We start from the raw sequence: 25183 nt of genomic DNA on the forward strand, positions 1-25183 counted from the left end.
GACAGGCCTCATTTTTGTCTTGGTGGTGTTCATTGCCAGTAATGGAGTGGCTTAATAAGGACGCAGAATGGATGAGTCAGCCGAATTTATCCTCTGCAGCTTCTTCTTGTTTTTGACTGGAGGAAGAACGTTTTAGAGAAGCAGTGCTGACCTTTTTCAGATAGGTTTTGTTTCTGTAAACAGGAAGTTTTAGGTCAAATGCAATGAGTTGGAGGAATGATCCCACAATTCTTAAGGCCCTGCTTCTAGACTGTTCCTTCTCACCCTCCATCTCCTGTAGGTAGATTCCATGATCCTCTTCTCTTTCTACCCTCTTTCCTCATTGGTCTCCTCCATTCCCATGGCTCTCTGGGAATCCTTCTCTGAGGATTCCTCCCAAGTTACTCCAGAAGCTTCTTGCAGAAATGATGACCCTCTGCCATCTGCAAGGTCTACCATCAGAAGGGTCTTTCTTCTTCTGTCGTCCTAATTTATTCTAGAATTGTGCTGATTTTTATTTTTTATATTTATTTATTTTATTTTTGATTTTATTTATTTATTTATTTGGCTGCATCGGGTCTTAGTTGCAGCATGCAGGATCTTTCCTTGCGGTACACAGGCTCTTTGTTGTAGCGCGAGGGCTTCTCTCTAGTTGTGGCGTGTGGGTTTTCTCTCTCTAGTGGTGGCGCGTGGTGCACAGGCTCCAGGGCGTGTGGGTCCCGTAGTTTGCGGCACGCGGGCTCTCTCATTGAAGCGCGCGAGCTCAGTAGTTGTGGTGCTCGGACTTAGTTGCCCCACAGCATGTGGGGTCTTAGTTCCCCGACCAGGGATCGAACCTGCGGCCCCTGCGTTGCAAGGCAGATTCTTTACCACTGGACCACCAGGGAAGACCCTGTGCTGATTTTTAAAACAGCATTTAAAAGCCACTCCCTAGAATTGTTCTTAGATCACCTTTGAACTTCTTTTTCTCTATTTTTAATAACTTGCTGTATTGGCAGGTGCTATTCAAGTCGGTGGGAGAACCGTTTCTTCAAATTCCTTCTCACCAGAGGCATTCGTGCTCCCTGTGGATGTAGAAAAGGTGAACACAGCTTCTTTTTTCTTTTTAACACCACCGAGAGTGTTAATCCCTTAGAACGTGCTGTTCTGATTTCAGTCTGGAAGCTTCACTGGATGAGACATGGCAAATAAGTTTCATTTCAGCATTTGAGTGGTAGTGTGTGCACTCAGCTGGGAAGTTTTCCATGATCGATGAATGATGTCTCCCACTGAGGCACCACCAGTCTAGGGTTTCATATCACAAGAAATTCAACTTGGGTCATCTTTTGGTTGCAGTGGGCTAAATCTTCTGTCTCTGGAAGATATGGGCTGTACTTGAGGTAATGACCTATGATAACGCAGTTAAATAAACATTTATATGTCTACGCATTAACTCCACTTACATACAACTTCTTGATTTTTCAATCTAATACCCCCTCAGTGGAAAAAAAGTTGATTATGCTTGTGAGAATTTTAACTGATCATCTTTTCTCCTGCAGGAAAATGCCCACTTTTACATCGCAGATATGATTATCTCAGTCATGGAGAATATGAAGTGTAGTATTCTGAGTCAACAGCACACAGAGACCTGGAGTACAGGAGAGGCCGGCGGGTCGCTCGGGCATGAGCCGGCAGACTTGGAAGGGATGTTTTATAGCCACATAAAGCAGGAATCCGGCTCTTCCACTTCGTCCGACAGTGGCTCTGAAGGCAAGTGGGGCAAATACGAGAACGCTTCCTGCTGTATTTGCCACGTGCATCCCCTCTGTCTGAAGCTTCTGGAGTAACCTGTGCAATGCCCACCATTTCTGCCGCTTGGCTTGGGATTGGTCACTGTGCTCCATTCAGTTACGAAATCGATGTGCTTTCTTCTTGGGCGCCATCCTGCTTTCCCTCTTCCTCTGTCTTGTCACTCAGCATCCCTCTTCTTACACAGGCTTCCTTCCCACCCACCCCCAACCCCCCGTAGACCTCTTTCATTCATCCCAATATCAAGGAGCCCATGATGCGCTGGGTGCTGGGAATCTGCAGGCAACAGGATGTGCTCCTTTCCCCAGGGAGCTGTCACGCCGGAGCAGAGGCTGAGAAAGGGATGCGTGATCGCTGGGCTAACAGAAGCAAGGGCCCAGCGTGGCGAGTCACGGGCTCAGGGCATCTCTCTTTATTCTGGGATCCAGGGAGCCTTCCTGGACCGGAGGGGACCTAAGCTGAGAATTGAAGTTAGGACTTAACCATTTTCTTCCCATTTCCTAAGTCTGAGTCCTGCTTCAGTCCTAGATTCTTTCTCTGTATTTACTTCCTGGGAGATTCCATCCACTGCAATGCTTTTCCATTATTCCTTCTCCCTTGATCTCTCCCCAGTTTCTTCCCAGCCTTTCACCTCTCTTCTAAGGGCTTGCTTCACAAGTCTGGGAGCTGTTGAACGCGTTTACCTGGTGGGCAGGTAACTAACTTAACTTGTCTAAGCTAGTCATCTGTCACTCCCTTACAACCCCCCTCCTTTCAAAAAAAAAAAATGAAAACTAAAGCCTCCTTTTCGCTGGGACTGCCTTTACTTAGCATCTTAATCAGGAACCTTCCAGTGACGAGGGAGGCACCAGCTCCGTGTGTAGCACAATGCAGGTGCACGATCAATAGATGTCGAATAGACTACCTCGCTCAAATTTACAGGGATTTTTTAATAAAAAGTTTACAAAGCATCCTCATCGAACCCAGTGGTGGCCAGTACAGAACTGACCAGTAGAGAGGCAGCTCTGGCATCTGTCTTTTCTGGGGTTTTGTGGCTTCTCATTACTTCTCTTCATGCAGTTGTTTCCTTCTCCTTTTCCTGCGGCTAGACTTCTACCCTCCCCCTAGCATCTGGTTTCAGCTCGGCAGTCCCCCTGATGGCTCAGTCAGGGTCTCACAGCTCAACCTAGCCTTTCAGGACCCCAAGTCCACATTCCCAGGGAACAGCACCTGGCTGGGCCTGCTTTGACGGGGTGTCCACAACTGGTCAGCCAGCGGTGGCCAGGGGAGCCGGGGAATGTGCTATGGACCATGGTCCCCCTTGAGGCCACCCGTGGGGAGAAAAGAAGGGATTCGTATTCCTGTACATGGGGCTCTACCTGTGCCTCTTCTTCCTCATGCCCATGCTCCGTCCTGTTTCTACAAGGGGAAAAAATCAGTCCTGACTTAACAGTAATACAACATCCTGCCACCTGTGCCCCAGTCCCACCTTTCACCTGGACCATCACAGCAGCCTCTGGCCAGTCATTCTGTAACAGCTGCATCTAGGTCCTCCGTGTACGTTTGCTGTCTTTGATTTTCTCTCTTTACTTTCAGCCTCTTTCCCCTCGTTGATTCTACACACATCTGTTCTCCTAGAACACAGCTTCTAATCCTCTAAAATGGCCTGCTGAGTTTGTTCCACACTTTACCCTGGGATTTCAGCCTTTGGTGTCCACCTGCTCCCTGCCTCTCCAACAGGCATCTCCCGCCATTTGCTTCCCTGTGCTGTACCGTGGGCTCCGGTTTTACTAGCCTGTTCTACTCGCTGGCAGACATTTTTCATAAGCCCCTGCCTCCCTCCCTTTGCTTCCCTGGGCTCCCCTGGATTGCCGGTTCCCCAGGAACAGCACACTAGTTCCTTCCTCCTTCCCATTCTTCAAAAGCAATCTCCCGCTACGAGCTCTGTGGCATGCTCCCTGATTTGTGTCACAGGGCAGAGGACCATTCATGGGAAATGAATCACAAGCTGTGCTCCAGGATGCTCTGTGATTATCTATGTGCATGGCTCCCCCGACCTCTGAACTTCTGAAGGCCCACGACATACACCTTGCTTTCTTGTGGTTAAGTGTGTCGGTGTCTCAGCCCCCTCATGAGGTCTTAAGCTCTTCGAGAGATTAGAATTTGTCTTACTTATATTTGCATTCAATATATGCCTGGCCTGAAATATTTTATAAATATTTGTTGAATGGTTGACTGGAAGCTCATGCTTAGCTGAAATTTTGTTTTTGTTTTTGTTTTTCCGGTGCGCGGGCCTCTCACCGTTGTGGCCTCTCCCATTGCGGAGCACAGGCTCCGGACGCGCAGGCTCAGCGGCCATGGCTCACGGGCCCAGCCGCTCCGCGGCATGTGGGATCTTCCCGGACCGGGGCACGAACCCGTGTCCCCTGCATCGGCAGGCAGACTCTCAACCACTGCGCCACCAGGGAAGCCCTTAGCTGAAATTTTTTAAAAATGTGAAATGAAATTTTAAAATATTTCTACCACACAGATAAAAATATTTATCTTTTATCACTCTTGTGACATTTATGGTCATAGAGGTTACTCCATGAGGTAAGGCAAGCGTTCAACAAATTGCAGGTTGATCAAGAGAGTATTAAAAACAAAACCCGAAAAACTAGACAGTATCAGCATGCACCTCACATAGGGGGAGTGATGCTTCCTGGAACTTTATCAGTTAAGTCTATTTTTGCGCCTGTACTAGGTTGCTATGTAAATTGTATGTTACTGCTGACCATGATCGAAAGAGTGTGAGAAACACAGAGGTGGGTGAAATTGTCCCCATTTAACCCATGAGGAAAGCAAGCTGAGAAGCTGATTGTCTCCCAGCTAGAACGGTTTTTCAATGATCACATTTTTCAGTGAGGGTGTTTCTTGAGGTAATAGCATGATTTGCAAAACCATTTCCCAATTCTTTGGCATTTAGGTAGCTTTCAATATTTTAACACTTTAAAAGGACTGCAGATAGCTCCTTGGTGATCAAAACCTTCCTCTTTCACTTTTTTTCTCTGTTTAATGACATTCTTGGGATAATTCCCCAAACTGGTATTAGGGATAGAAAAGCATAAACGTGTTTGTATTCGTTTCCTGGGACTCCTGTAGCCAAATATGACAAACTGGGTGATGTAAGACAACAGAAATTTAGCCTCTCACAGTCGTGGAGGCCAGACGTCAGCCATGAAGTTGTTGGAAAGGTTGGTTCCTTCCAGAGGCTCTGGGCCACGCCTGTCTCCTGGCTTCTGTCAGTTGCTGGGGATCCTTGATGTTCCTTGGTGTGAGGACACATCCCTCCAGTCTCTGCCTCCATCTTCACAGGATGTTCTTTCTCCGAATATCTGTGTCTGTGTCCACATCTCCCTCTTTTTATGACACCAGTCGTATTGGATCTAGGGCTTGCCCTGATCCAGTACGACCTCAGCTTAACTTGATTACAATGCAATGACCCTATTTCCAAATCAGGTCACATTCACAGGTTCTGGGTAGACATGATTTTGGGGGACATGTTCAACCCAGTACAATGTTTGTCACCTATACTTTTCGCCTCACTGTGAAAAAAGTGCTTTTCCCCCCTTTCATTTTGTAAAACTTTGTATTATGGACATTTTCAAACTTACATAAAAGTAGGCAGAATACTCCTGTGGACCCCAATAGACTCAGCAGTCTGTTTCACTTAATCATGTAAATATAAGAACAACACAAAAAGAGCTCCCTGTACTTTTTAATTCTTACAGCTGAATTTTAAAATTAAAAAAAAATCAACTAGCCCTTTCATTCCCCAATTTCGATTTAGCTGGGTGTTGCAGGTTGGGCAGTCCTTTTTCTTCTTGTTGGTGAAATCTCCTTCCTTTCTTCTTCTAGGTTGTGCTGTGTTACAGGTCAGCCCAGTGGTTGAAACACCTACTTACTGTGATGTGATGAAGGATGACTGCAAATGTGACTTGGATGAATTCGTTATCGTAGGTAAGATTCGGAAACTCATGATCTGTGCCTAGGTACCCTCCTCCCCACATACGTGCTGGCGCTCTTCACACACAGTACCACCTTACGTGGCATTCAGAGAAGCTCCTCCCAAGATCAGACAATGTCCCTGATATAAAAAATAAGATGTCTCGATATTAATCTCTCATCTCATTTGTAGATTTGAATGCAAAAGCAGGTGCTCGTTATGGTCCGATATCTGTTTGGCGCCTCAGTTATATTTTGATGAAATTTCAGATAGGCATATTTTGAAATCCCATCTTTGGTCATTAGCTGTAGTCTCATAGTAGAAACACAAAAGAATGTGAAGTATGGAGATGCTGAATAATCGGTCCCTTCTCAGATGCAGGCAGCTCTTTCTGTGTTCTCATAACTTGACTACGATGAGGTGAAACAGATTAAAAGACCTCACTACCCTTTCCTTGATTTTCCCACAGAACTTGGAGATTTCAGCAATACCACAGAGACCTATGGATGTTCCTGCAGCTCCTCTAAGAGGTATCATCTGCACGCAGACCCCCGGGCCATCACCTCTGAGGCACTGTAGACCCCAGGCCTCTGACATCTTGGGCCCAATCCAGCCAGTTCCAATAACAAGGATTACTGCTTAGAAATGAAGCCATCACTACTAAAGTTCCTACAGTGTTTTTAGAGTGTTTCAAATACTTTTTTTTTTTAAGTGTTTTTTTTTTTTTTTTTTTTTTTTTTTGCGGTACGCGGGCCTCTCACTGCTGTGGCCTCTCCCGTTGAGGAGCAACAGGCTCCAGACGCGCAGGCTCAGCGGCCATGGCTCACGGGCCCAGCCGCTCCGCGGCATGTGGGATCTTCCCGGACCGGGGCACGAACCCGTGTCCCCTGCATCGGCAGGTGGACTCCCAACCACTGCGCCACCAGGGAAGCCCCTTTCAAAGACTCTTGTACACATTCTCATTAATCCTCATGGGTGGGATGGGCGGGTTTTCTTAAACCCCATTTTATGGATGCAGAAACTGAGGTTCGGACGAGATGTGCCTCAGGACGCTGTGCTGTTAAAGAGCAGAGGTAGGGCTTGCGCTCAGGTCTTCTGACTCTACATCTGGTGCTCTTTTCACCACCCCTCCCCTTGGTACCCTCAAAAAACACAAGCTGCCCTGTTGAGCGTGGAGGCATTGAGTCGAGTAAGATAACCGTCGGTGGTCACGGTAAGATGCATGGTCTGTTGTATGACACCTCCTCTGGTTTTTGGAGAAGGAAGGAGAGTTGAAAACCTGAAGCACAAGACCGTAAAATATACGGTCGTGAATATAGTGTTCCATTTTTGCATCTCTTCCATTTTAGTGTCGTTTATGAGCCAAACTTCAATTCGGCTGAGCTAATAGCCAAAGAGTTGTACCACCTCTTCAGGAAGTGCTGGATGTCAGAAGTTAATTATCAGCTGGCAGGCTCCCTGAACGCAGCTGGCTCCATAGTAAGTATCAACAGAAGTTGACCTTGAATCAAAGGTTCCTAAATTCTCATTTTGCCTGCTGTTCACATCAGATGTTTCTGTCTTTGTTGCTGGGTGCTGATGGATCTGATGTTTATTGAGCGCTTGTGATGCACCAGGGTCTGTGCTCAGCAATTCATGTTTTAATCCTCACAAGTCTCCTATTAGGTAGATGCTACTGTTATTTTAAAGTGTTAGTTCCAGACCCTCAGTGGGGCTGGTCAGTGGTAGAGCGGCGGAAGTCGAGCCCCAGGCTGCCTCGTTTGAAAGCCCAGGCTGGTTCCCTTCCACACTGCCCGCCGAGCAGGCCACCCACCGGGGCAGAGGACTCTGTGGCAGAGGCTAAAGTCGGGGTGGGAGAAAAGCACTCTGGAAGTGCAGGGAAGGCAGTGTTCCATTTCATCAGGGGAACTTGGGAAGGCTGATAGGCGATCTCAGAATTCAAGGTAAGCGTCAGGCCAGGCAGAACTGTAGCAGGTAGGGGCACGTGAAGGGCACTCTTGGCAAAGGGCAGCTGGAGCAAAAGTGACAGGGAGGTGCGGGGTGTGTTTCCCTTTTTTTTTTTTTTGGCCACGCCACAGGGCATGCGAGATCTTAGTTCCCCAACCAGGGATCAAACCTGCGCCCCCTGCAGTGGAAGCTCAGAGTCTTAACCACTGGACCGCCAGGGAAGTCTGCATGGTGTGTTTCTTTTTTTTCTTAATATTTTTAAAAATTAATTAATTTAGTTATCTTTGGCTGCATTGGGTCTTTGTTTCTTCTGGCGGGCTTTTCTCTAGTTGCAGTGAGCGGGGGCTACTCTTCGTTGTGGTGCGCGGGCTTCTCATTGCGGTGGCTTCTCTTGTTGCAGAGCACAGGCTCTAGGCGCGCGGGCTTCAGTAGTTGTGACACGTGGGCTCAGTAGTTGTGACTCGCGGGCTCTAGAGTGCAGGCTAAGTAGTTGTGGCGCACAGGATTAGTTGCTCCGCGGCATGTGGGACCTTCCCGGACCAGGCATTGAACCTGTGTCCCCCACATTGGCAGGCGGATTCTTAACTGCTGCTCCACCAGGGAAGTCCACATGGTGTGTTTCTTGAGCAGAGTGATTCGGTGTGGTTGGAAAACGTGTGTTTGTGTGTAGCTGGGTGTGTTTTGGGGACAGTTAATCTTCATCTTCCTTGGAAATTAAGCTCAAAAGTGACCAAACTATGGAGGGCATAGATGCTAAGTTCAGGAGTTTGGATTTTAGATGCTAAGAGGAAAGTATAATGGTTGGGAGAGGTGCCTCTGCACCTGTATAAGCCGGGAAGTGTCTGCAGAGCTGCTTCTGGAAAAGTCTGACTACAACAGGGGATTCTGATCCGCACCATTTGTCAGCCTGTTGACTAAGCAGGGTGAGGTTCTGCTGTGCAGGAAAGCATTCCAGGTCACACTGACCTACTTACAGCAATCTGAAGTCTGGAAACAAAAGAACTAACTGAAAATACCAAGCAAAGTGATCTCAGCTGCGTGATGTCTTAAGCAATTCTCCTGCAGAGGGTTTTAAATACAGGGAGGGCTCTGCCCAGGTCCTTTAGTTCAGATGAAAGCAGTTTTCATTTCTCAAGGTAAATTTTAATATTGCAAACACATTTGAATGTTCTGTTTGTTTTTTTTTTTTTTGCGGTACGCGGGCCTCTCACCATTGTGGCCTCTCCCGTTGCGGAGCACAGGCTCCGGACACGCAGGCTCAGCGGCCATGGCTCACGGGCCCAGCCGCTCCGCGGCATGCGGGATCTTCCCAGACCGGGGCTCGAACCCGTGTCCCCTGCATCGGCAGGCAGACTCTCAACCACTGCCTCACCAGGGAAGCCCTGAATGTTCTTTTATTTCAGTTCCTGAAATCTGCCTGTTGCTCCTAAATCCTCTTCTGGGTTATTTATGCAGGTTGTAAATGAAGAATGTGTCCAGAAAGACTTTGAATCCAGCACGGATGTAGTACAGGAAATTAAATTGAAGTCGAGGATCAGAGGGACTGGAGACTGGGCGCCCCCTAGGTTTCAAATCATATTTAATGTTCATCCACCACTCAAGTAAGTCTGGGTTGCTGCTTGGACCCTCCAGTCCAGTTAAAGCAAGTTGTGATGGGTCCCACGTGACTCGTTCTGAAAATAGGTGAAGGCAAAAAATAATATACCAAGGGACAAAGAAAAATTTGTTTTAGGAAGAGTAAAGTTGGGCATATTTTTCTGAGTTAGCTTTTCTTGGCACCCTGTTTATCATGGGCTTTTGGGTTCTGTAAGTTTTGACAACTTGAGAATTTAACTATGTGTCCTTAATTATGAACATTACATAACAATTGAAAAGTAAATAGGCTCATATTAAGTGGCTAATAGTGAGCTTTAAAAATTACATACAGTAATTTTAAGACTAGCCCACTATTTTCCAGTGCAATGTGAAGTAAAAATCAATGAATTACTTTTTTTAAAGGAAAATTTAATCTTGAAAAGCGCACCTCTAGTTAAGAAACATAACAGAATGCAAATAAAAATATCTTTGTTCTCTATGAAGTAACGAAATCCTAAAAGACAAAAAAACCAAGATGGTGCAAAAAAAAGGAAATAAATACATTGTATATAAATATCTATAATAATTTAAAGTCGTGTTTATTCTGAGACTAGATGACATTGTAGACAAAGGGACATTGTAACGAAATACAGTTTTTTTCATTCCTCTTGGTTGGTATTTAATACAGTGTACAAACTGCAGTGTTATAAAGGGACTGGTAAGGGTCATTGCCTTCCCTGTGGAGGTGCCTTATAGACTGACTTTATTCTTTTCTTTCAAGAGAATGCCAGGAAGTTCTCTGGGGCTGCTTGGACAGAAGAGCCCCCTCTCCAAGCCTTGTTGAGGGGTCATTTCCCTTGGTGTGGGATGTCTTTCCTCTGGGATCTCCCTGGGTCCTCTCAAACACACATGAGTAGGGTTCCACGTATTTTTACCGTGGCCACTTTTGCTGACCCTAAACTGTATTAAAATTTTACAACTTTCTCCATATTTCCAAATCCCATGTGGAACTGTGACACTAACAGTTCAATAGCAAACACTTCAGTAGACTATCTTTCACCAAAAATGTTTGATAGCATTGTCTTATATTACCTCTCATTCATCTAAATGTCTTTGGGTCCATCTGTAAACTGCCCGAGTGCATCATCTCTTGGTGTCTCATACCCCTGAACTTTCTCCCATGTATTACGTGCCTCTAGTTCTCCGTGGAGAGAGAATCCTGTGTATGCCCAGTGAGACGTCTCTAAGGACCCCTCAGTGGAATAGTTACTCGTGATACCGACTTCTGCTTTGGTGGTAGCAGGGGCTTTTAAAAGACCGAGAGATTTCAACTAGAAATCTCTACTCTCTACTCTCTAATCTCTACTGAATAATTCTATTTCTTTCCCAAATGAAAAATGATAAAATTAAGCCAAGATAAGTACGATGATGTCAATTTCTCTTCCAATCAGTGAAAAATGCCCCCTTGGCCTTTTCTGAAATGTAACTCTTTTCATTTTCTGCCCTCAGGAGGGATCTCATGGTAGCAGCCCAAAATTTTTTCTGTGCTGGCTGTGGAACTCCGATAGAGCCTAGTAAGTATGGATAATGGGTTGCCTGCTTATTAGGTGATAACATTGTTTTCTTAAAACATAAGTATGGGTATATTTTTCTCTCAAATGCATACAAGCAATAATTACACAGCAACAAATCTTCTGTTCAACAATGGTTTGATTCATAAGCATGTGAATGAAATTTACATAATTTCATATCCATACCCTTGCATTTTTAAATACTGTAAGTTAAAAAGCACCCCCAAATAACCAATTCTTATATTTCCTGTTTATCCCTCTATACCTCAGAGTTGGGCGGTGCATTGTTTTTGTCAGAGATGCCTTTGATGAGAAGTTATAGGCGCTTCATAATGCTGCCCTCTCTTTCGTGAAGAGGCCACCGTGACCTACAAGGCTCTGTGACTGCCCATTACCTCTCCGACTCTTATCTCCTAGCTTTCTCCCCGTCGGGCATTGAGCTCCAGCCCCAAGGCCTCCCTGTTGGTCCTTGAAGGCGGCAGGCTCTCTCCTGACTCAGGGATTTGCATTTGTGCTTCTCTCCCTGGAATGCCCTCCCTACAGCGTCCTCCTGACTGGTTCTCTTCCTTCCGTCCCATCTTCATTCACAGATCTTCCCTGGCTACCCTATCGAAACCGTCCACCTCACCACCCTCCTGGCCACAAACACACACATACACACTTTATATTCCCCTTCCTTTCTAATTTTTATCCAACCACTTATCTCCCTAAAATATTCTTTCCTATTTTACTGATTTTTCTTATTATTGCCTGTCTCCGTCAGAAGACTCTAGTTCCATGAGGACAGATATGTGGTCTGTTTTATCCATTGCTTTATCTATTGCTCCTACAAGCGTACCTGGCACACAGTTGGGACTCAGAAGATATTTGTTGAATGACTGAATGGCTTATGCAGGAGCTAGCCAGAGTCCTCTAAGAGGGTTTCAGGGAGTGGCCCCAGGGCCTAGAAAATTAGGTTTCACCCCGTCAGAAAGGCGAGTTGCTCTCTTGAGACTGGGAATCACTTGTTTTGCTGTGAACGCATCCATAGGTCTAACCTGAGAAGGCTGGGGAAGGAGCTTTGTGGGAAAGGGTTCCTTTGATAGGCAATCTTGGAAGGAAAAAGACTTTGAGCATCTCCACCTCAAGAAATAAAAATAGAAAGCAGAAATCTATCCGAACTTCCTTCTGCCATGCTGAATGGTAATGCCTGCCATGCGTCACAGTCGTAACTAATTTTCTCTGAATGACCCTCTTCCCCGCTAGTCTAGGGGGGACCATGTCTCCTTGGTTAACCACTGTATCCTGGTGCCTCAGTAAATATTGAATGCATGACTCAGAAAGTGTGAATGCGTGCCTATGATTCCACCAACTTTTAAAGTACTCCCCAGAGTTTGTTCACATGTGGGGACGTAGGCCTGCACCACTGATAATAGCATGATCCTTCCCTCATGATGCTTGCTGACAGGAAGTCGTCAGCGAAGTAAATAACAGGGCGATGCCTGCGACAAAAGAGAAAGGCAAGAGTGCTATGGGATTTACAGCCGGGGAACTTAATCTGGGCTCGGGGGGCTGGGAGTGAAAGGTTTCATAAGGAAGTGATTGTCCCCAAAGGAGAGAGATGGGGAGGGGGAGGGGGGAGGGGGAGAGAGAGTGTGTGTGTGTGTGTGTGTGTGTGTGTGTGTGTGTACGGGTTGGGGGGGGTCACCATATGTAAAGGGCCCAAGGCTACTGCAAAGAAGTCCTATATGACTGGAGAGTAGGAACAAGATCAGACAACATGCCGCAGAGGTAGGCAGAGCACAGACGGCAGGAGCGTTAGCAACCGTGGAAATCATTTTGGACTTTTCCCGCGAACTTCCTATAGTTCTTAGGATAATTTTAACTTTTCATTTTGAGATATTTTTAGACTTACAGAGGAGTTGCAAAAATAGTACAGGCACAACCCATATACCCTTCACCCACCCTTCACCTTATAATAATCATAGTATAATTATTAAAACTGATACACTAGCATTGATACAATCCTAGTAACTAACCTACAGTGTTTATTTGGGTTTCACTAATGACCGCTCTCCATTCCAGGGTCCAATCCAGAATTCCACCCTCAATTTAGTTGTCGTGTCTTCTTACTCTCCTCCAATCTCACACAAACTGAATCATTTGAAACGTAAGCAGCAGAAAGGATGGCATTTTACCCTTTAGCAGGCCCTAAAAATAAGGATGATGAACAGTTATCCCACCAAAGAAAATTAATAATGATTCTCTAATATTGTCTAATACTAGTCCAGATTCATTCGTGGTCCTCAAGATGATGTTTATAGCTAATTTGTCCACCAAGTTTCATACATTGCATTTCGTCATTATTTCTCTTTAGTCAGCTTTATTCTAGAACTGAACTGTCCAGTATGGTAGCCACTAGCCCCTGTGGCTACTGAAAATTAAAATTAATTAAAATTAAAAATCCAGTTCCTCAAGCACATGGGTCACATTTCAAGTGCCTAGCAGCCACCTCTGGCCAGTAGTGACTGTATCAGGACAGCACAGATCAAGAACATTTCTGTCCTCACAGAAAGCTCTGTTGGACAGTGCTGTTCTAGAATTTTTCCCTCCTATTTTTTTTCTATGACACTGACTTTTCCTGAGATGAGAACAGCTGTGGCTTAGAGCAGAGTTTCTCAACCTCAGTGCTGCTGACTCTGTTATGTGTGGGGGATGGGGTGGGAGAGACTGTGCTGTGCGTTGTTGTGAGGGGCATGGGGGAGACTGCCCCGTGAGTTGTAGGAAGTTGGGCAGCATCCCTAGATGCCTCTAGCAGCTCCCCAGTGGTGACAACCAAAATTGTCTCTAGACATTTCCATATGTCCCTTAGGGGGAAAATCACTCCTGGTCAGAGAACCGCTGGTTTAGCGTGCTCTGTTTTGTTCTGTTTTAATTCAAGGACTGAGGAAACCAAAAGAGATGGACGTAATTCATTCTGTATTGATAGTATAATGCTTAGTATGCATTCAATGAAATTTGGTGAATGAGTGGCTGGATGTTGAAACGTTAGGATTTTAGATGTTAGAGAAAGATACATTCTAACAGGAAAATGCACTGGCCCCTTCTGTCCTCCTCTGTCTTCACATCTTGCTAAGTTCGATCAGAAAAATAGAGTTCAGGGGCCAGGATACGCCTGTGTTTTTCCCGTTTAATATAAAACGTGTTGAGGCCCTATCATACGCAAAATAATACTCATTATTCTTCATATCAGAGATCCTAATCCAAGGTGGGAAATAGACACAGTACAGTAGACTTTTCAAAGTTTCAAATTTGAGAGCTCAGACATGAATCATTAAGCACTTAATAAGTTCTTCACAAATAATTTGTCAACCCTAGAGGAGTGTCATATGTTAATTTAGAGTTTGATAATAGCGTGTGTACATATGTACTTACTGTTGACCCTCATCCCTCACGAATTCCGTATTTGCAAATTTGCCTTCTCCCTAAAATTTACTTGTGACTCCAAAATCAGTGCTCACGGTGTTTGCACCGGCATTCACAGGTATGTGCAAAGCACCGAAAAATTTATCGCCAGAAATGTGAGTTGCCCGGTGCACTTGCTCTCAGCTGAAATTGAACAAGGCAGCTCTGCCTCCTTGTTTCAGCTCTCATGCTGTAAACAAGTCCTTTTCACAGTTTATTTAGTGCCATGTGTTTTTACACTTTTGCATTTTGGGGTGGTTTCAGCTGTTTAAAATGGCCCCCAAGCATAGTGCTGAAATGCTGTCCAGTGTTCCTAAGCACAGGAAGGCTGTGATGTGCCTTAAGGAGAAAAATCAGCTTCCTTCATGAACGATAAACGTCAACCTCGGCTCATCTTAGACCCTAGGCTTGAGGGAGGAGCGCGTAGGAGGCTTAACTGAACTGCCATTTTCTTTCTTAAGCCGGGTGGTGGGCACCCAGGTATTGGTTGCATTAATTTCTATACTTATTGTTTGTCAATATGTTTTATTAACAATATCTCCAAAAGCAATGCATGTTCATTTTAGCAAATTAAAAAGTGCAAAGAGCAAAACTCCTTTCTTTCCCCCACCCTCTAGAAGTATTCAGTGATGGCTTTTTGGTGGGCACTTTTTTGGACCGTGTGTGGTTATTTTTAAAAACAAGATACAGATCACATAATACACACCTATACCTGCACGGCCACTGCCCACACTCTTCCCTGTATTTCATAGACCCCCGGGCATCTCACTGTTGAGTGCGCCATGCTTATCTAACCAGTTGCTTCTTAATGGATATTTAGATCGCCCCCCCATCTATTATAAATGTGCTGTAATGAACGCTTTTCTCTATTGCCACACGTGCCAGTTAGCATTTCTGTCTAATGCTGCAGAATTAAGATGACTGCCTCATGTTTAAGAATTGAACTGTATCACGGAAATGTCCTAAAAGGCAGCCTCTCCTGTCAGCCCTGTGGGTGAGTGCCCACCACGCTGCACCTCACCAGCTCTGGATCTCTTAAATGTGTGACAGTCTGAGTCAAAGCCAAGTTTTCACTCATTTTATATGCATGTCTTTGTTACTGAGACTGAGTGTTTTTTACATCTTTACTGGCTGTGTTTCCTCTTCCTATGTATTCCCAGCCTTTGTGCGTGTTTTTATTTTTTTCCTCACCGATTTATTCAAGAACTCTTTGGGGTGCTACTTCCTAACAGTCTACGTAGAGTGCGTTATCATTTCCAAAGCATGTTTCGTATGTGTGATATCACGGAATCCAGTTCTGAGTTGTTTTCGTGGCTTCAGGACCGTTAGCCCGAAGAGATTCGGGCTTATAAGAGTCTTCCTGCCAGTAAGGGGTTGAGACTGGACTCCCACCAAATCCCCAGACCCTGAATCTCATATTCTTTTGACCACACGTCAGTTTAAAAGGCGCATCTTCCAAATCCTAGAGTGTTTCGGGAGGGTTCTATTTCCCGACATCTGTTACACGAAAGCAAAGCTCATGAACGGCCATGACTCGAGGCCTCCCGTGTCTGCCGGAGCTTCCCCAGCACGGCTTCAGCGTCGTGAAAACAGCGAGCGGAGTCTTGCCCTTGGGAGGGAATTGGAGGTGGGGACAGGCAAGGGTGGGTTTCCGGCGTCAGGTGATCAGTGCTCATCCTTCCGTGTGTCCCGCAGAATTTGTGAAGCGGCTCCGGTACTGCGAATACCTGGGCAAGTATTTCTGTGACTGCTGCCACTCGTACGCGGAGTCGTGCATCCCGGCCCGTATCCTCAGGATGTGGGACTTCAGGAGGTACTACGTCAGCAATTTCTCCAAACGGCTGCTGGATAGCATATGGTACCAGCCCATCTTCAACTTGCTGCACGTGGGCCACGGCCTGTATACGAAGGCCAAGGAGCTGGACAGAGTGAGGGTGAGCAACTGCCTTTCCGGGGAAGGGAGTCCAGTGGCTGAAAGGGTCCTATGGCAGCAGATGGACATCTCCCCCAGCTCAGGGCATCCAGACAGACCCTCAAAGGGGCGGATTTACCATCCAGCGGATGGAGTTTACGCTTCAGAGACCCTCGCCTGCTTGGGCACTTTCCGTGGTCCCAAACCAAATTTCACATTTATGCGTAGTTTTCATTTATACCTAGCTTTTGAATTTTATTCTCTTTTGAATAAAAATTGTATGTGTTTAAGGGGTACAACATGACGATTTGGTATACGTATACGTGGTGAAATGATTGCTAGTCAAGCTAATGAACGTATCCATCCCCCCACACAGTTACCTGTTGGGTGTGTGTGGTAAGAACACCTGAAATTTACTCTCAGCAGATTTCCAGTATTTAATATAGTCTCGTGAACTGTAGTCATCATGCTATACATGAGGTCTCTAGACTTTTCCTATGCAACTGAAACTCTGTACCCTGGACCAGCATCTCCCCATTTCCCTTACTTCTTTCTCCCTAGGAACCACCCTTCTAGTCTCTGCTTTTATATACCTGACTTTTTTAGATTCCGCATATAAGTGAGATCATGCAGTTTTCGTCTTTCTGTGTCTGGTTTATCTCACTTAGCATAATGTCCTCCAGGTTCATCCATGGTGTCTCAAACGCAGGACCTCCTCCTTTTGTATATAGTTTGGTGTTTTTCTTAAAGAAGGCCCCCAACATTGTATAAGCTTCAGGTTCCCCGAGACCTGGGTCCCTCCTGGACCCTCTGTAGATCTCTGGACTCAGTAACGAACCCCTGCTATAAAGACTGTGAATTTCAAAAGCTTATTTTCTAGAGTTGTAGCATTTCAAGGTTAGAAATAACATTTAATTTTGACTTGTACCTTTCCAGTGTTTTTTTTTTAACATCTTTAATGGAGTAGAATTGCTTTACAATGGTGTGTTAGTTTCTGCTGTATCACAAAGTGAATCAGCTACACGTATACATATACCCTCCAGTGTTATTTTATCACACTTACTTTTCCCCCTGTTTGGTTCCTCACATCAGGAAATCCAGGAGCAGCTATTTCACATCAGGAAGCTGTTGAAGACCTGCAGGTTTGCTGAAAGGTGCTACTGCTGGCTGGGCGGGCGGGCGGGCCTGCGAATGGGAGGTCTGATAACCCCACGCACTTGCTGATCCTTTGTGCCTCCAGGCCCAGCTCCTCCAGTACATAGCAGTCACCTTGTGACTCTCCTTGGGGATATGGACCCCCTCTTGAGTGTTGCTAAGCCTTCTAACTCACTAGCAGGGAATTTAAAATGTTAAGAAGAATGGACCAGTATAAGGATGAAACAGCTCTAGCCAGTGGGCTATTATTATTATTATCATTATTTTAAATTGCGATAAAATACACATAACATAGAATTTACCATCCTAACCCTTTGTAAGTGTCCAGTTAAGGGGTTAAGTTCACATTGCTGGCCAACCATCACCACAGAACTCTTTTCATCTTGTAAAACTGAAGCTCTGTACCCATTCAACACCATCTCCCCAGCCTCCATTCCCCCAGCCCATGGGAACCACCCTTCTCTTTTCTGCCTCTATGATTTTGACTATTCCAAGTACCTCATATGAGTGGAATCGAACAGTATTTGTCATTTTGTGACTGGTTTATTTCACGTAGTATCATGTCTTTAAGCTTCACCCCACGCTGTGGCCTGTGTCAGGATGTCCTTCCTTTGTAAGGCTGAATGACACTGCACTGTATGTATATTCCACCTGTTGTGGACCCATCCACCCTTCTTGGGTTGCTTTCTTTTGCTTATTGTGACTAGTGTTGCTATGCTGATAGAGAGGCATGTCAACTTTTATTGGCTGTGTAATAGTCTGTACTATGATGTGGTATTAAGTATTGTCCTATTACTGAACACCTCATACATTTTAAATATCTTTTGTTATTAAAAAAAAAAAAGCACTAAGCTTTAGCTGAATCTCTGACCACGTCCATAGGTATAGCCTGAGGATGAACTTCTGAAGGCTATGTCCATAAAGGCACAGGCATGAATTTAGCAGAGATTTTTGCAGTATGCGGGCCTCTCACTGTTGTGGCCTCTCCCGTTGCGGAGCACAGGCTCCGGACACGCAGGCTCAGCGGCCATGGCTCACGGGCCCAGCTGCTCCACGGCATGTGGGATCTTCCCGGACCGGGGCACGAACCCGTGTCCCCTGCATCGGCAGGCGGACTCTCAACCACTGCGCCACCAGGGAAGCACTGGATGCCTGAATCTTAATCTCAGTGCCGGACCAGTGGTTTGGGAGTCATAGTAACTCTCCTGAGGCATCACTCAGTGATACTGATGGACTTGAAATTTAGTGGAAATGAATCAAGTGGTAATTTTTATCTCAGTACACGTTTTCAGGACTGGAAAAACAAATTTTCAGTTTTCTTTTGCTCAACGTGCACATGGGCAGGCTGCCAGACACTTTTCTTGTTCAGCTTTTTGAAATTCGGTGTTTATGGAATTTTAACTTCCTGGCTTCCAAGCAGATTGGCAAAATGTAAAGTGGAGAGGAAAGTTAACTTGTTCCTGGGGCTATTTTTTTAAAAGTTGAATTCAAACTATTCAGTGTGAGTGCCAGGAAAAAGCACCCCCCTGTTTCTGCCCTTGCCTGTGTCAGGCGGGTTTGATCTCCCCTTGGTTTCCTTTCCAGCAGCACATTAAAGGAGTTTGAACAGGTGCCAGGACACTTGACTGATAAGCTTAACCTGTTCTCCCTGGAGGACCTGGTCCGGGTCAAGAAAGGGCTGCTGGCGCCCTTGCTCAAGGACATTCTGAAAGTTTCCCTCGCGCACGTGGCCAGCTGTGAGGTGAGGTTTGTCTGCCCTGGTGGGTGTATCCCTGAACTGTCCCTTCTGTGGCCAGGCCTGGGCAGGTTGTTCTGCACTTGCCTCGTTTAACCCTCACAAACCCTGAGGAAAGTACCAGCAACACTATTTGCAGATGAGAAAAAATGAGGTTCAGAGCTGTTAAGTACCAGACCAAGAGCATCTTACTGGGATGCAAGCCTGGGCCAAGCGACTTGTCGTCTGGGCGCCCAGTGCTGTGTGGGGCCTCCCTTGGCTCCCATCTGCCCTGACGTGCCAAATGCAGCTGTGTAGACTCAGGATCCAGTGGATCAGGACCTCTGTGTCTTCAGAGCCTGACAAGTTGCAGGGGAGCTATCAGAAACAAAATGAGATCCTTTAAGGACACCTATTTAAAATCATGATCTTTCTCTGGTGCCTCAAACTGCCCTGATGTGCAATTTCTCCAGACAAAACAAATGCACATTTATTGTTCTGATTCTTCCATTGTGGCAGGATATAGCATCCCGTTCCTTCTAGAGGCTAGAATCATAGACATTTAAACATTGGTGTTTACAGAACTCTGTATGTCATTAGACCTCTTGTATAGTAAGAGCAGTTTACAGTCTTGGCTTATAGAATACCAAACTGAAATCTTTACATCATCTGCCGTAGACAAGCTTTTTAATTGTTACATATATCCACGACATTCAGTGGCCTTGTGCAAATATGATATGTTGCTTAGGCATATCTTTTGTCCTATGCAGAATGTTTCATTTGACTTGTATGAAAATTGCAATTCACGAATTTATATAAAGGTTTTAAATGCAGAAACTTGTTACTTCCACAGTCAATCTGGGGGATGCTAGAATAAAAGATTTCAATACCTGGGGAAAAAACTGGTGTTTATAAAGTTCTGTGAAAGTGGTAACTCAGCTTCTGCGTCAGGAGAAACATTACCAACGAGGACTCTCACTTTTTGACTCCTATTCTTACAGCTGTGTCAAGGAAAGGGTTTCATTTGTGAATTTTGCCGGAGTACAGCCGTCATCTTCCCATTTCAGACCGCAACGTGTAGAAGATGTTCAGGTATCATAATGAGATAATACCTTAAGCTTTATAGTAGCTTAATAACTTAAGCGCAAAGTTAAGTTTGATGACTTAAGCACAAAATTAACTTTAGCTTAAAAACAGCTTAATAACTAAAGCACTGTGTTATTTCTTTAAAGTATAATAATGCTGGTGTGTGCTTCTATGTTGAATTGGAGCCAATAAAGGTTTGGGTGCACAGTGGGGAGAATTTGAGTGGGGCAGAGCTAAAGGATGATGTCTTATGGAACAGGGTTTGGCGAGAGGAGGTGGTCCCTGTTTGGCCTGTCCCCCAATTCTTCTACATCAGGGCAAGTTACAGCTGCCCCTGTTTTTTGTTTTGTTTTGTTTTGTTTTTGCGGTACGCGGGCCTCTCACTGCTGTGGCCTCTCCCGTTGCGGAGCACAGGCTCCGGACGCGCAGGCTCAGCGGCCATGGCTCACGGGCCCAGCCGCTCCGCGGCACGTGGGATCTTCCCGGACCGGGGCACGAACCCGCGTCCCCTGCCTTGGCAGGTGGACTCTCAACCACTGCGCCACCAGGGAAGCCCCAGCTGCCCCCCTGTTTTGTAATTGAATCACAGTCAATCCCAAGTTCACTAGGGCACTTCTCAGGTTCAACACCTGCGAGAGTATGAAGGCAGCAGGGTTGGGCAGAGGGAGAAGTTGAACTGTGGTGGGGTTGCCATGAAGACTCAGTGCATCTCAGGGGAGCTGGGATGGTTTTGCGGCATTTTGCCAAACTGGAGACAAGAGAGCCAGCCAGGCCTTTAAACGTCGTATTGACCAGTCACTAGATGCGGGCTGGGGCCAGTGAGGGGGCATGACCTTGATCAAGCCATTTCCAGAGAAGGGATGCTTCCTTCTGAGCCATCAGCCATTGATGTGGTGATGCACTCTTAGCACCCTGGGGGGCGGTCTTTGGACAGATCTGGGAGGCGCTGCAGCATCCGCGACATCAAGCTCTCTGAGCCTCATGTTCTACTGGCCCTCGTGACCTACTGGGGACTTTACAGTCCCTCTGAGTTTCAACCTGCCTGACTTTGGAAGACTCTGGTTTCTGGGTTCAGATCCCCTCTCTCCCCGGGATGGGATGAGCGTCTGTACATATTTGAGAAAACCAGCTACCTGTCAGCTGACGGCTGTCCTCCTTGCTTGCAGCGTGCAGGGCTTGCTTTCACAAGCAGTGCTTCCAGGCCTCCGAGTGCCCCCGGTGTGCGAGGATCGCAGCGAGGAGAAGACTTTTGGAAAGTTTGCCCTCTGTGGCGACGTCATGCCCTTGACTGTCGTGAGAAAGACTGTGAAACACTTGTTATGATCACGTCTCCTATTGATAAGATTGTTTTATTATTTTATTTTATTTTTTTTCTTTTTGCGTTACGCGGGCCTCTCACCGCTGTGGCCTCTCCCGTTGCGGAGCACAGGCTCCGGACGCGCAGGCGCAGCGGCCATGGCTCACGGGCCCAGCCGCTCCGCGGCATGTGGGATCTTCCCGGACCGGGGCACGAACCCGCGTCCCCTGCATCGGCACGCGGACTCCCAACCACTGCGCCACCAGGGAAACCCAAGATTGTTTTATTATTGACTATTGTCTATTAAGAAAAAAGATGGCCAATATTCTCTTTATTTTATATATTTAATATTTTACAAGAATGCAGATCCTTTGTTATTAAGCCTAGGGCTGTTACTGGTGATTTTGTTTACAGATGTTCAATGTTTTTGCTGCTACTGTTTTTTTAAAGGTTTTTTTCTTTTGATACTTCTTAAATTGTATTTGAATAGTTGTATTTAGCTAATGGTGGAGACTATTTTTTATGAATTGTAACTGACAAGGCAAATGACTCAGTTCCTCTTCCCGTGAAGCTTGTTTTGTGAAAGGGATTGGTACTTCCAAGGAACAAAAAGGCAACCAAAAATCTGTTTGCTCAGGCATTTTTTTCCAACTTAAATTCCATTTTGTAATTGTATCAGTCTTACAGATTTACTTATTCCGGGGTTTGTACAGAAGGTACGTATTACTTTTGCAGTTACATCTGTGTCAAGATGAGTTTATGCTTAGCGGTGTACGCAGGTGCCGTTTGAAGTAGTTGCCTCTAGATGGCGCTCTTTCAGGTGGCACAAGTCAAACCTGTATTTGTTACCTTTGTTCCACAAAGTCAAGGGACGCATGGGTGGGTTGAACTTTCAGTGTTTTGTCTCATAGACATAAAATTGACCATAAGATATTTGAAGACTTAAATATGCTGTGGGGAAATGCTGTTAATGAACACAATGTGATTATAGTAATAACTTTAGAATCATAGACATTCCATTAACAAGGTTAAGTGAATCCTAAACCTTTATAAATTTCTTTTTCCTAATATTTCTTATATTTACATGCTTTTCTTCCACCTCCTATATACTTTCTCCTGCTTGAGAAAGGGCCCTGGGGCTGGGTCCCTTCTCGGCACATCTTTAGTCTGGAACGTGGTGTCGTGTCCCCAGGATTCTCATGCCCTAAGTAAACCTACTCAGAATGAACTTGTCAAACAGCACAGGCAAGCAATAAAGTGCGACAGGTCGTTCCCTCACCTCATCCAGTGGTGTGTGTGTGTGTGTGTGTGTGTGTGTGTGTGTTTCATTCAGTGGGATGATATTGAGTACTTGCAAGCAATGAGTGTCTACTATAAATCTGGCGTCTGCTCATCCTATCAATTGTTTTCCCGTCCCAGATGCCTCTGCTGGAGCTGTGCCCCCATTCATTATTTAAGCTAGGTCTCTTTTATTTTATTTTTTTAATTAAAAAAAAATCTCAGTGTGTTTTAATTAATTAATTAGGCTGTGCTGGGTCTTAGTTGCAGCACGTGGGATCTTTGTTGCCACATCTGGGGTCTTTAGTTGTGGCATGCGGGCTCTTAGTTGTAGCATGCATGCGGGATCTAGTTCCCCGACAGGCATCAAACCCGGCCCCCCCTGCATTGGGAGCGGGGAGTCTTAACCCCTGGGTACTGGGGAAGTCCAAGCTAGGTCTCTTCTAAATAGAAATTCAGGCACATAGGATAAGATAAATGAGATGAAATTTAAGACACTGTTTCATTTTTACCCATAGCTTATATTCTGTCTTAGGAATCTAGGATCCGAGGGGCATGTTGATATTCCTTATAACAGTCCTACGAGGTTCACGTCAATATCTCCATTTTACAGGTAAGGGCACTGAGGCTTAGAGAAGAGAAGTAACTTACCTAGGTTCCCACAAGTTATGCATGCTGCCTGCCTCCAAAGGCCATGTTCCAACTCCCACTTCTTCCGTGGCATCTTTCTTAGATTATACAAAAAAAAACCACTTTAACTTCTAAGTGCTGGTCAAGCCTCAGCTGGTGGCATTGGCTGAGTATTTTCTCACATTCTTCCCTTGCGTTGATTTGAGGGAGTTGCTGTGCTTATGCATTGTTTGAAGGGCTTTGTGTTCAGGCTGACAGGTCTGTAAGGCACTGGTGAGTGTGTGTGTGTGTGTGTGTGTGCATGTGTGTATGGGTGTGAGACACATTTTTGATGTTGAGGAAGAGTGCACAGGAGCTACCAGGAAGTGATGCTTTTGGTTTTTTATTTTGAGGAAGAATGAGGCCATTTAAATCACCAGTCTACAGGTTTGACTGGGCTGTGGTTCCTCCCTGCCCTGGTAACAGAGGCTCCTTCCCAGTAAGGTACCTGTTGGAACAGAGAAGTGTCCTCAGCCCACCCCGGAGGGAAGTAATTAGTTGTGACATATTTTGCTCTTTAATGGGATTCACTCCTTGCCTGGTTTTCCCATGGCTGCTGGAAGGTAGACGAAGACCTAGCGTTTCTCATCAGGCCATCGCCCACAGCGAGGCACTGAGGTTCAGTCCCAGGATCTCAGGGATCAATCTTCTGCCTTTATACTCTTTACTTGGAAAATCCCAATAACATGTCTTTACAGTCGTGATTCTCAGCTGCAAGTAGGGAGTTATACCAGGGGACATGGGGCAAGGAGGCTGAGCCATCCCAAAGTCGTCCTGGTGTGATGACTTGGGTAAGAATCTTTGGCCAGAAATATGGACCGAATCCCAGATCTGCCACTTCCTACCTGTGTGACTCTGACCACGCTACTTAAATTATCAGTACCCGAGCTTCTGTTTGAAAACTGGGGGATAATAACGAGATGTAGTGGATGTGAGGATTTGACATGAAAATGCAGCATCCAGCAGAGGCAAGGAGCATGGAGGCAGGAACGCAGCAAGATGAAGGTCAGGAGGGGCCCTGGGAGGAGAGATGCCTGGAGGTGCAGGCAGGAGCCTGACAAAATGCAGAGAGAAGCACAGGATTTGCCTCAGCTCTGGGGTTAATCTCTCAGATCCTTAGTCCTGTCGGCCAGGAGAGCTGGCCCTACGTGTGGGAGGAAGCGGAGAAGCGTGTTTTCTCAGTTTTAGGCTGAGGTTTTCCAGTTGTGTTTGCAGTCTGCCATCTGTGACATCACTCATGAAAGCACTATTTTAGTTTCTGGTGAAGTGAAAAAGAGAACTCTGATTCCTCTTTCCAAACCAGTTGGGGGATTATTTAAAGATAGAGATCCTTATAAGGAAGCACCTTATAAAGGATGTTGACAATGAGACACTGAGATTCTCTCCCACGTCCCCCTTTGGAAATGACCTTGAGAAGTCTTGTGACGGAGGCTTCGTGTATGTGATATCTGGTTGGCGCCCCAAGACCCCTCTCTGATGTTCAGCCTGAGAGGAGAGCCCTAATCTGGAGGTGTTTGTTTTTATAAATGTGGATTGGTGGTAGCAGTGGGGGACCCAGGGTGTGGGTAACTGTAAGGGTAAACAGGCAGGTGTGTAGGGGGAGGATGGCTATGGACCCCGGCCTTCCCTGAGTTTAGTCCAGTTCCTTTAACGAGGTCCTCTGATGCTCCAACTAGACCTCCGTGTCCTGAGGGCCTCAGCCTCGCATCAACACAAGCCAAACTCACCTACGTATGACTGTCCCCTCAGCCTTCCCAGCTACACTAACTTATGCTAACAGGTTATTGTGTTCTCCCAGTTTTGT

General features: G+C 45.8%; 1 protein-coding gene across 1 annotated transcript in view; it reads left to right on the plus strand.

The window, feature by feature from the left end:
• RUBCNL (rubicon like autophagy enhancer) overlaps positions 1 to 21555 on the plus strand; it is a 37938-nt gene extending 16383 nt beyond the window's left edge. The window contains exons 3-14 of the mRNA XM_060128940.1: positions 978 to 1060; positions 1518 to 1728; positions 5644 to 5745; positions 6201 to 6261; positions 7081 to 7210; positions 9134 to 9279; positions 10763 to 10827; positions 15964 to 16202; positions 17273 to 17334; positions 18923 to 19076; positions 20051 to 20141; positions 21302 to 21555. Of these exons, the coding sequence (XP_059984923.1) occupies positions 978 to 1060; positions 1518 to 1728; positions 5644 to 5745; positions 6201 to 6261; positions 7081 to 7210; positions 9134 to 9279; positions 10763 to 10827; positions 15964 to 16202; positions 17273 to 17334; positions 18923 to 19076; positions 20051 to 20141; positions 21302 to 21423 (1466 nt within the window). The 3' untranslated portion in view covers positions 21424 to 21555. The remainder of the gene's footprint in view (positions 1 to 977; positions 1061 to 1517; positions 1729 to 5643; positions 5746 to 6200; positions 6262 to 7080; positions 7211 to 9133; positions 9280 to 10762; positions 10828 to 15963; positions 16203 to 17272; positions 17335 to 18922; positions 19077 to 20050; positions 20142 to 21301) is intronic.
• Positions 21556 to 25183: the final 3628 nt, after the last annotated feature.

Source organism: Lagenorhynchus albirostris, chromosome 18 (assembly GCF_949774975.1).
Source record: "Lagenorhynchus albirostris chromosome 18, mLagAlb1.1, whole genome shotgun sequence".
Lineage (NCBI taxonomy): Eukaryota > Metazoa > Chordata > Mammalia > Artiodactyla > Delphinidae > Lagenorhynchus > Lagenorhynchus albirostris.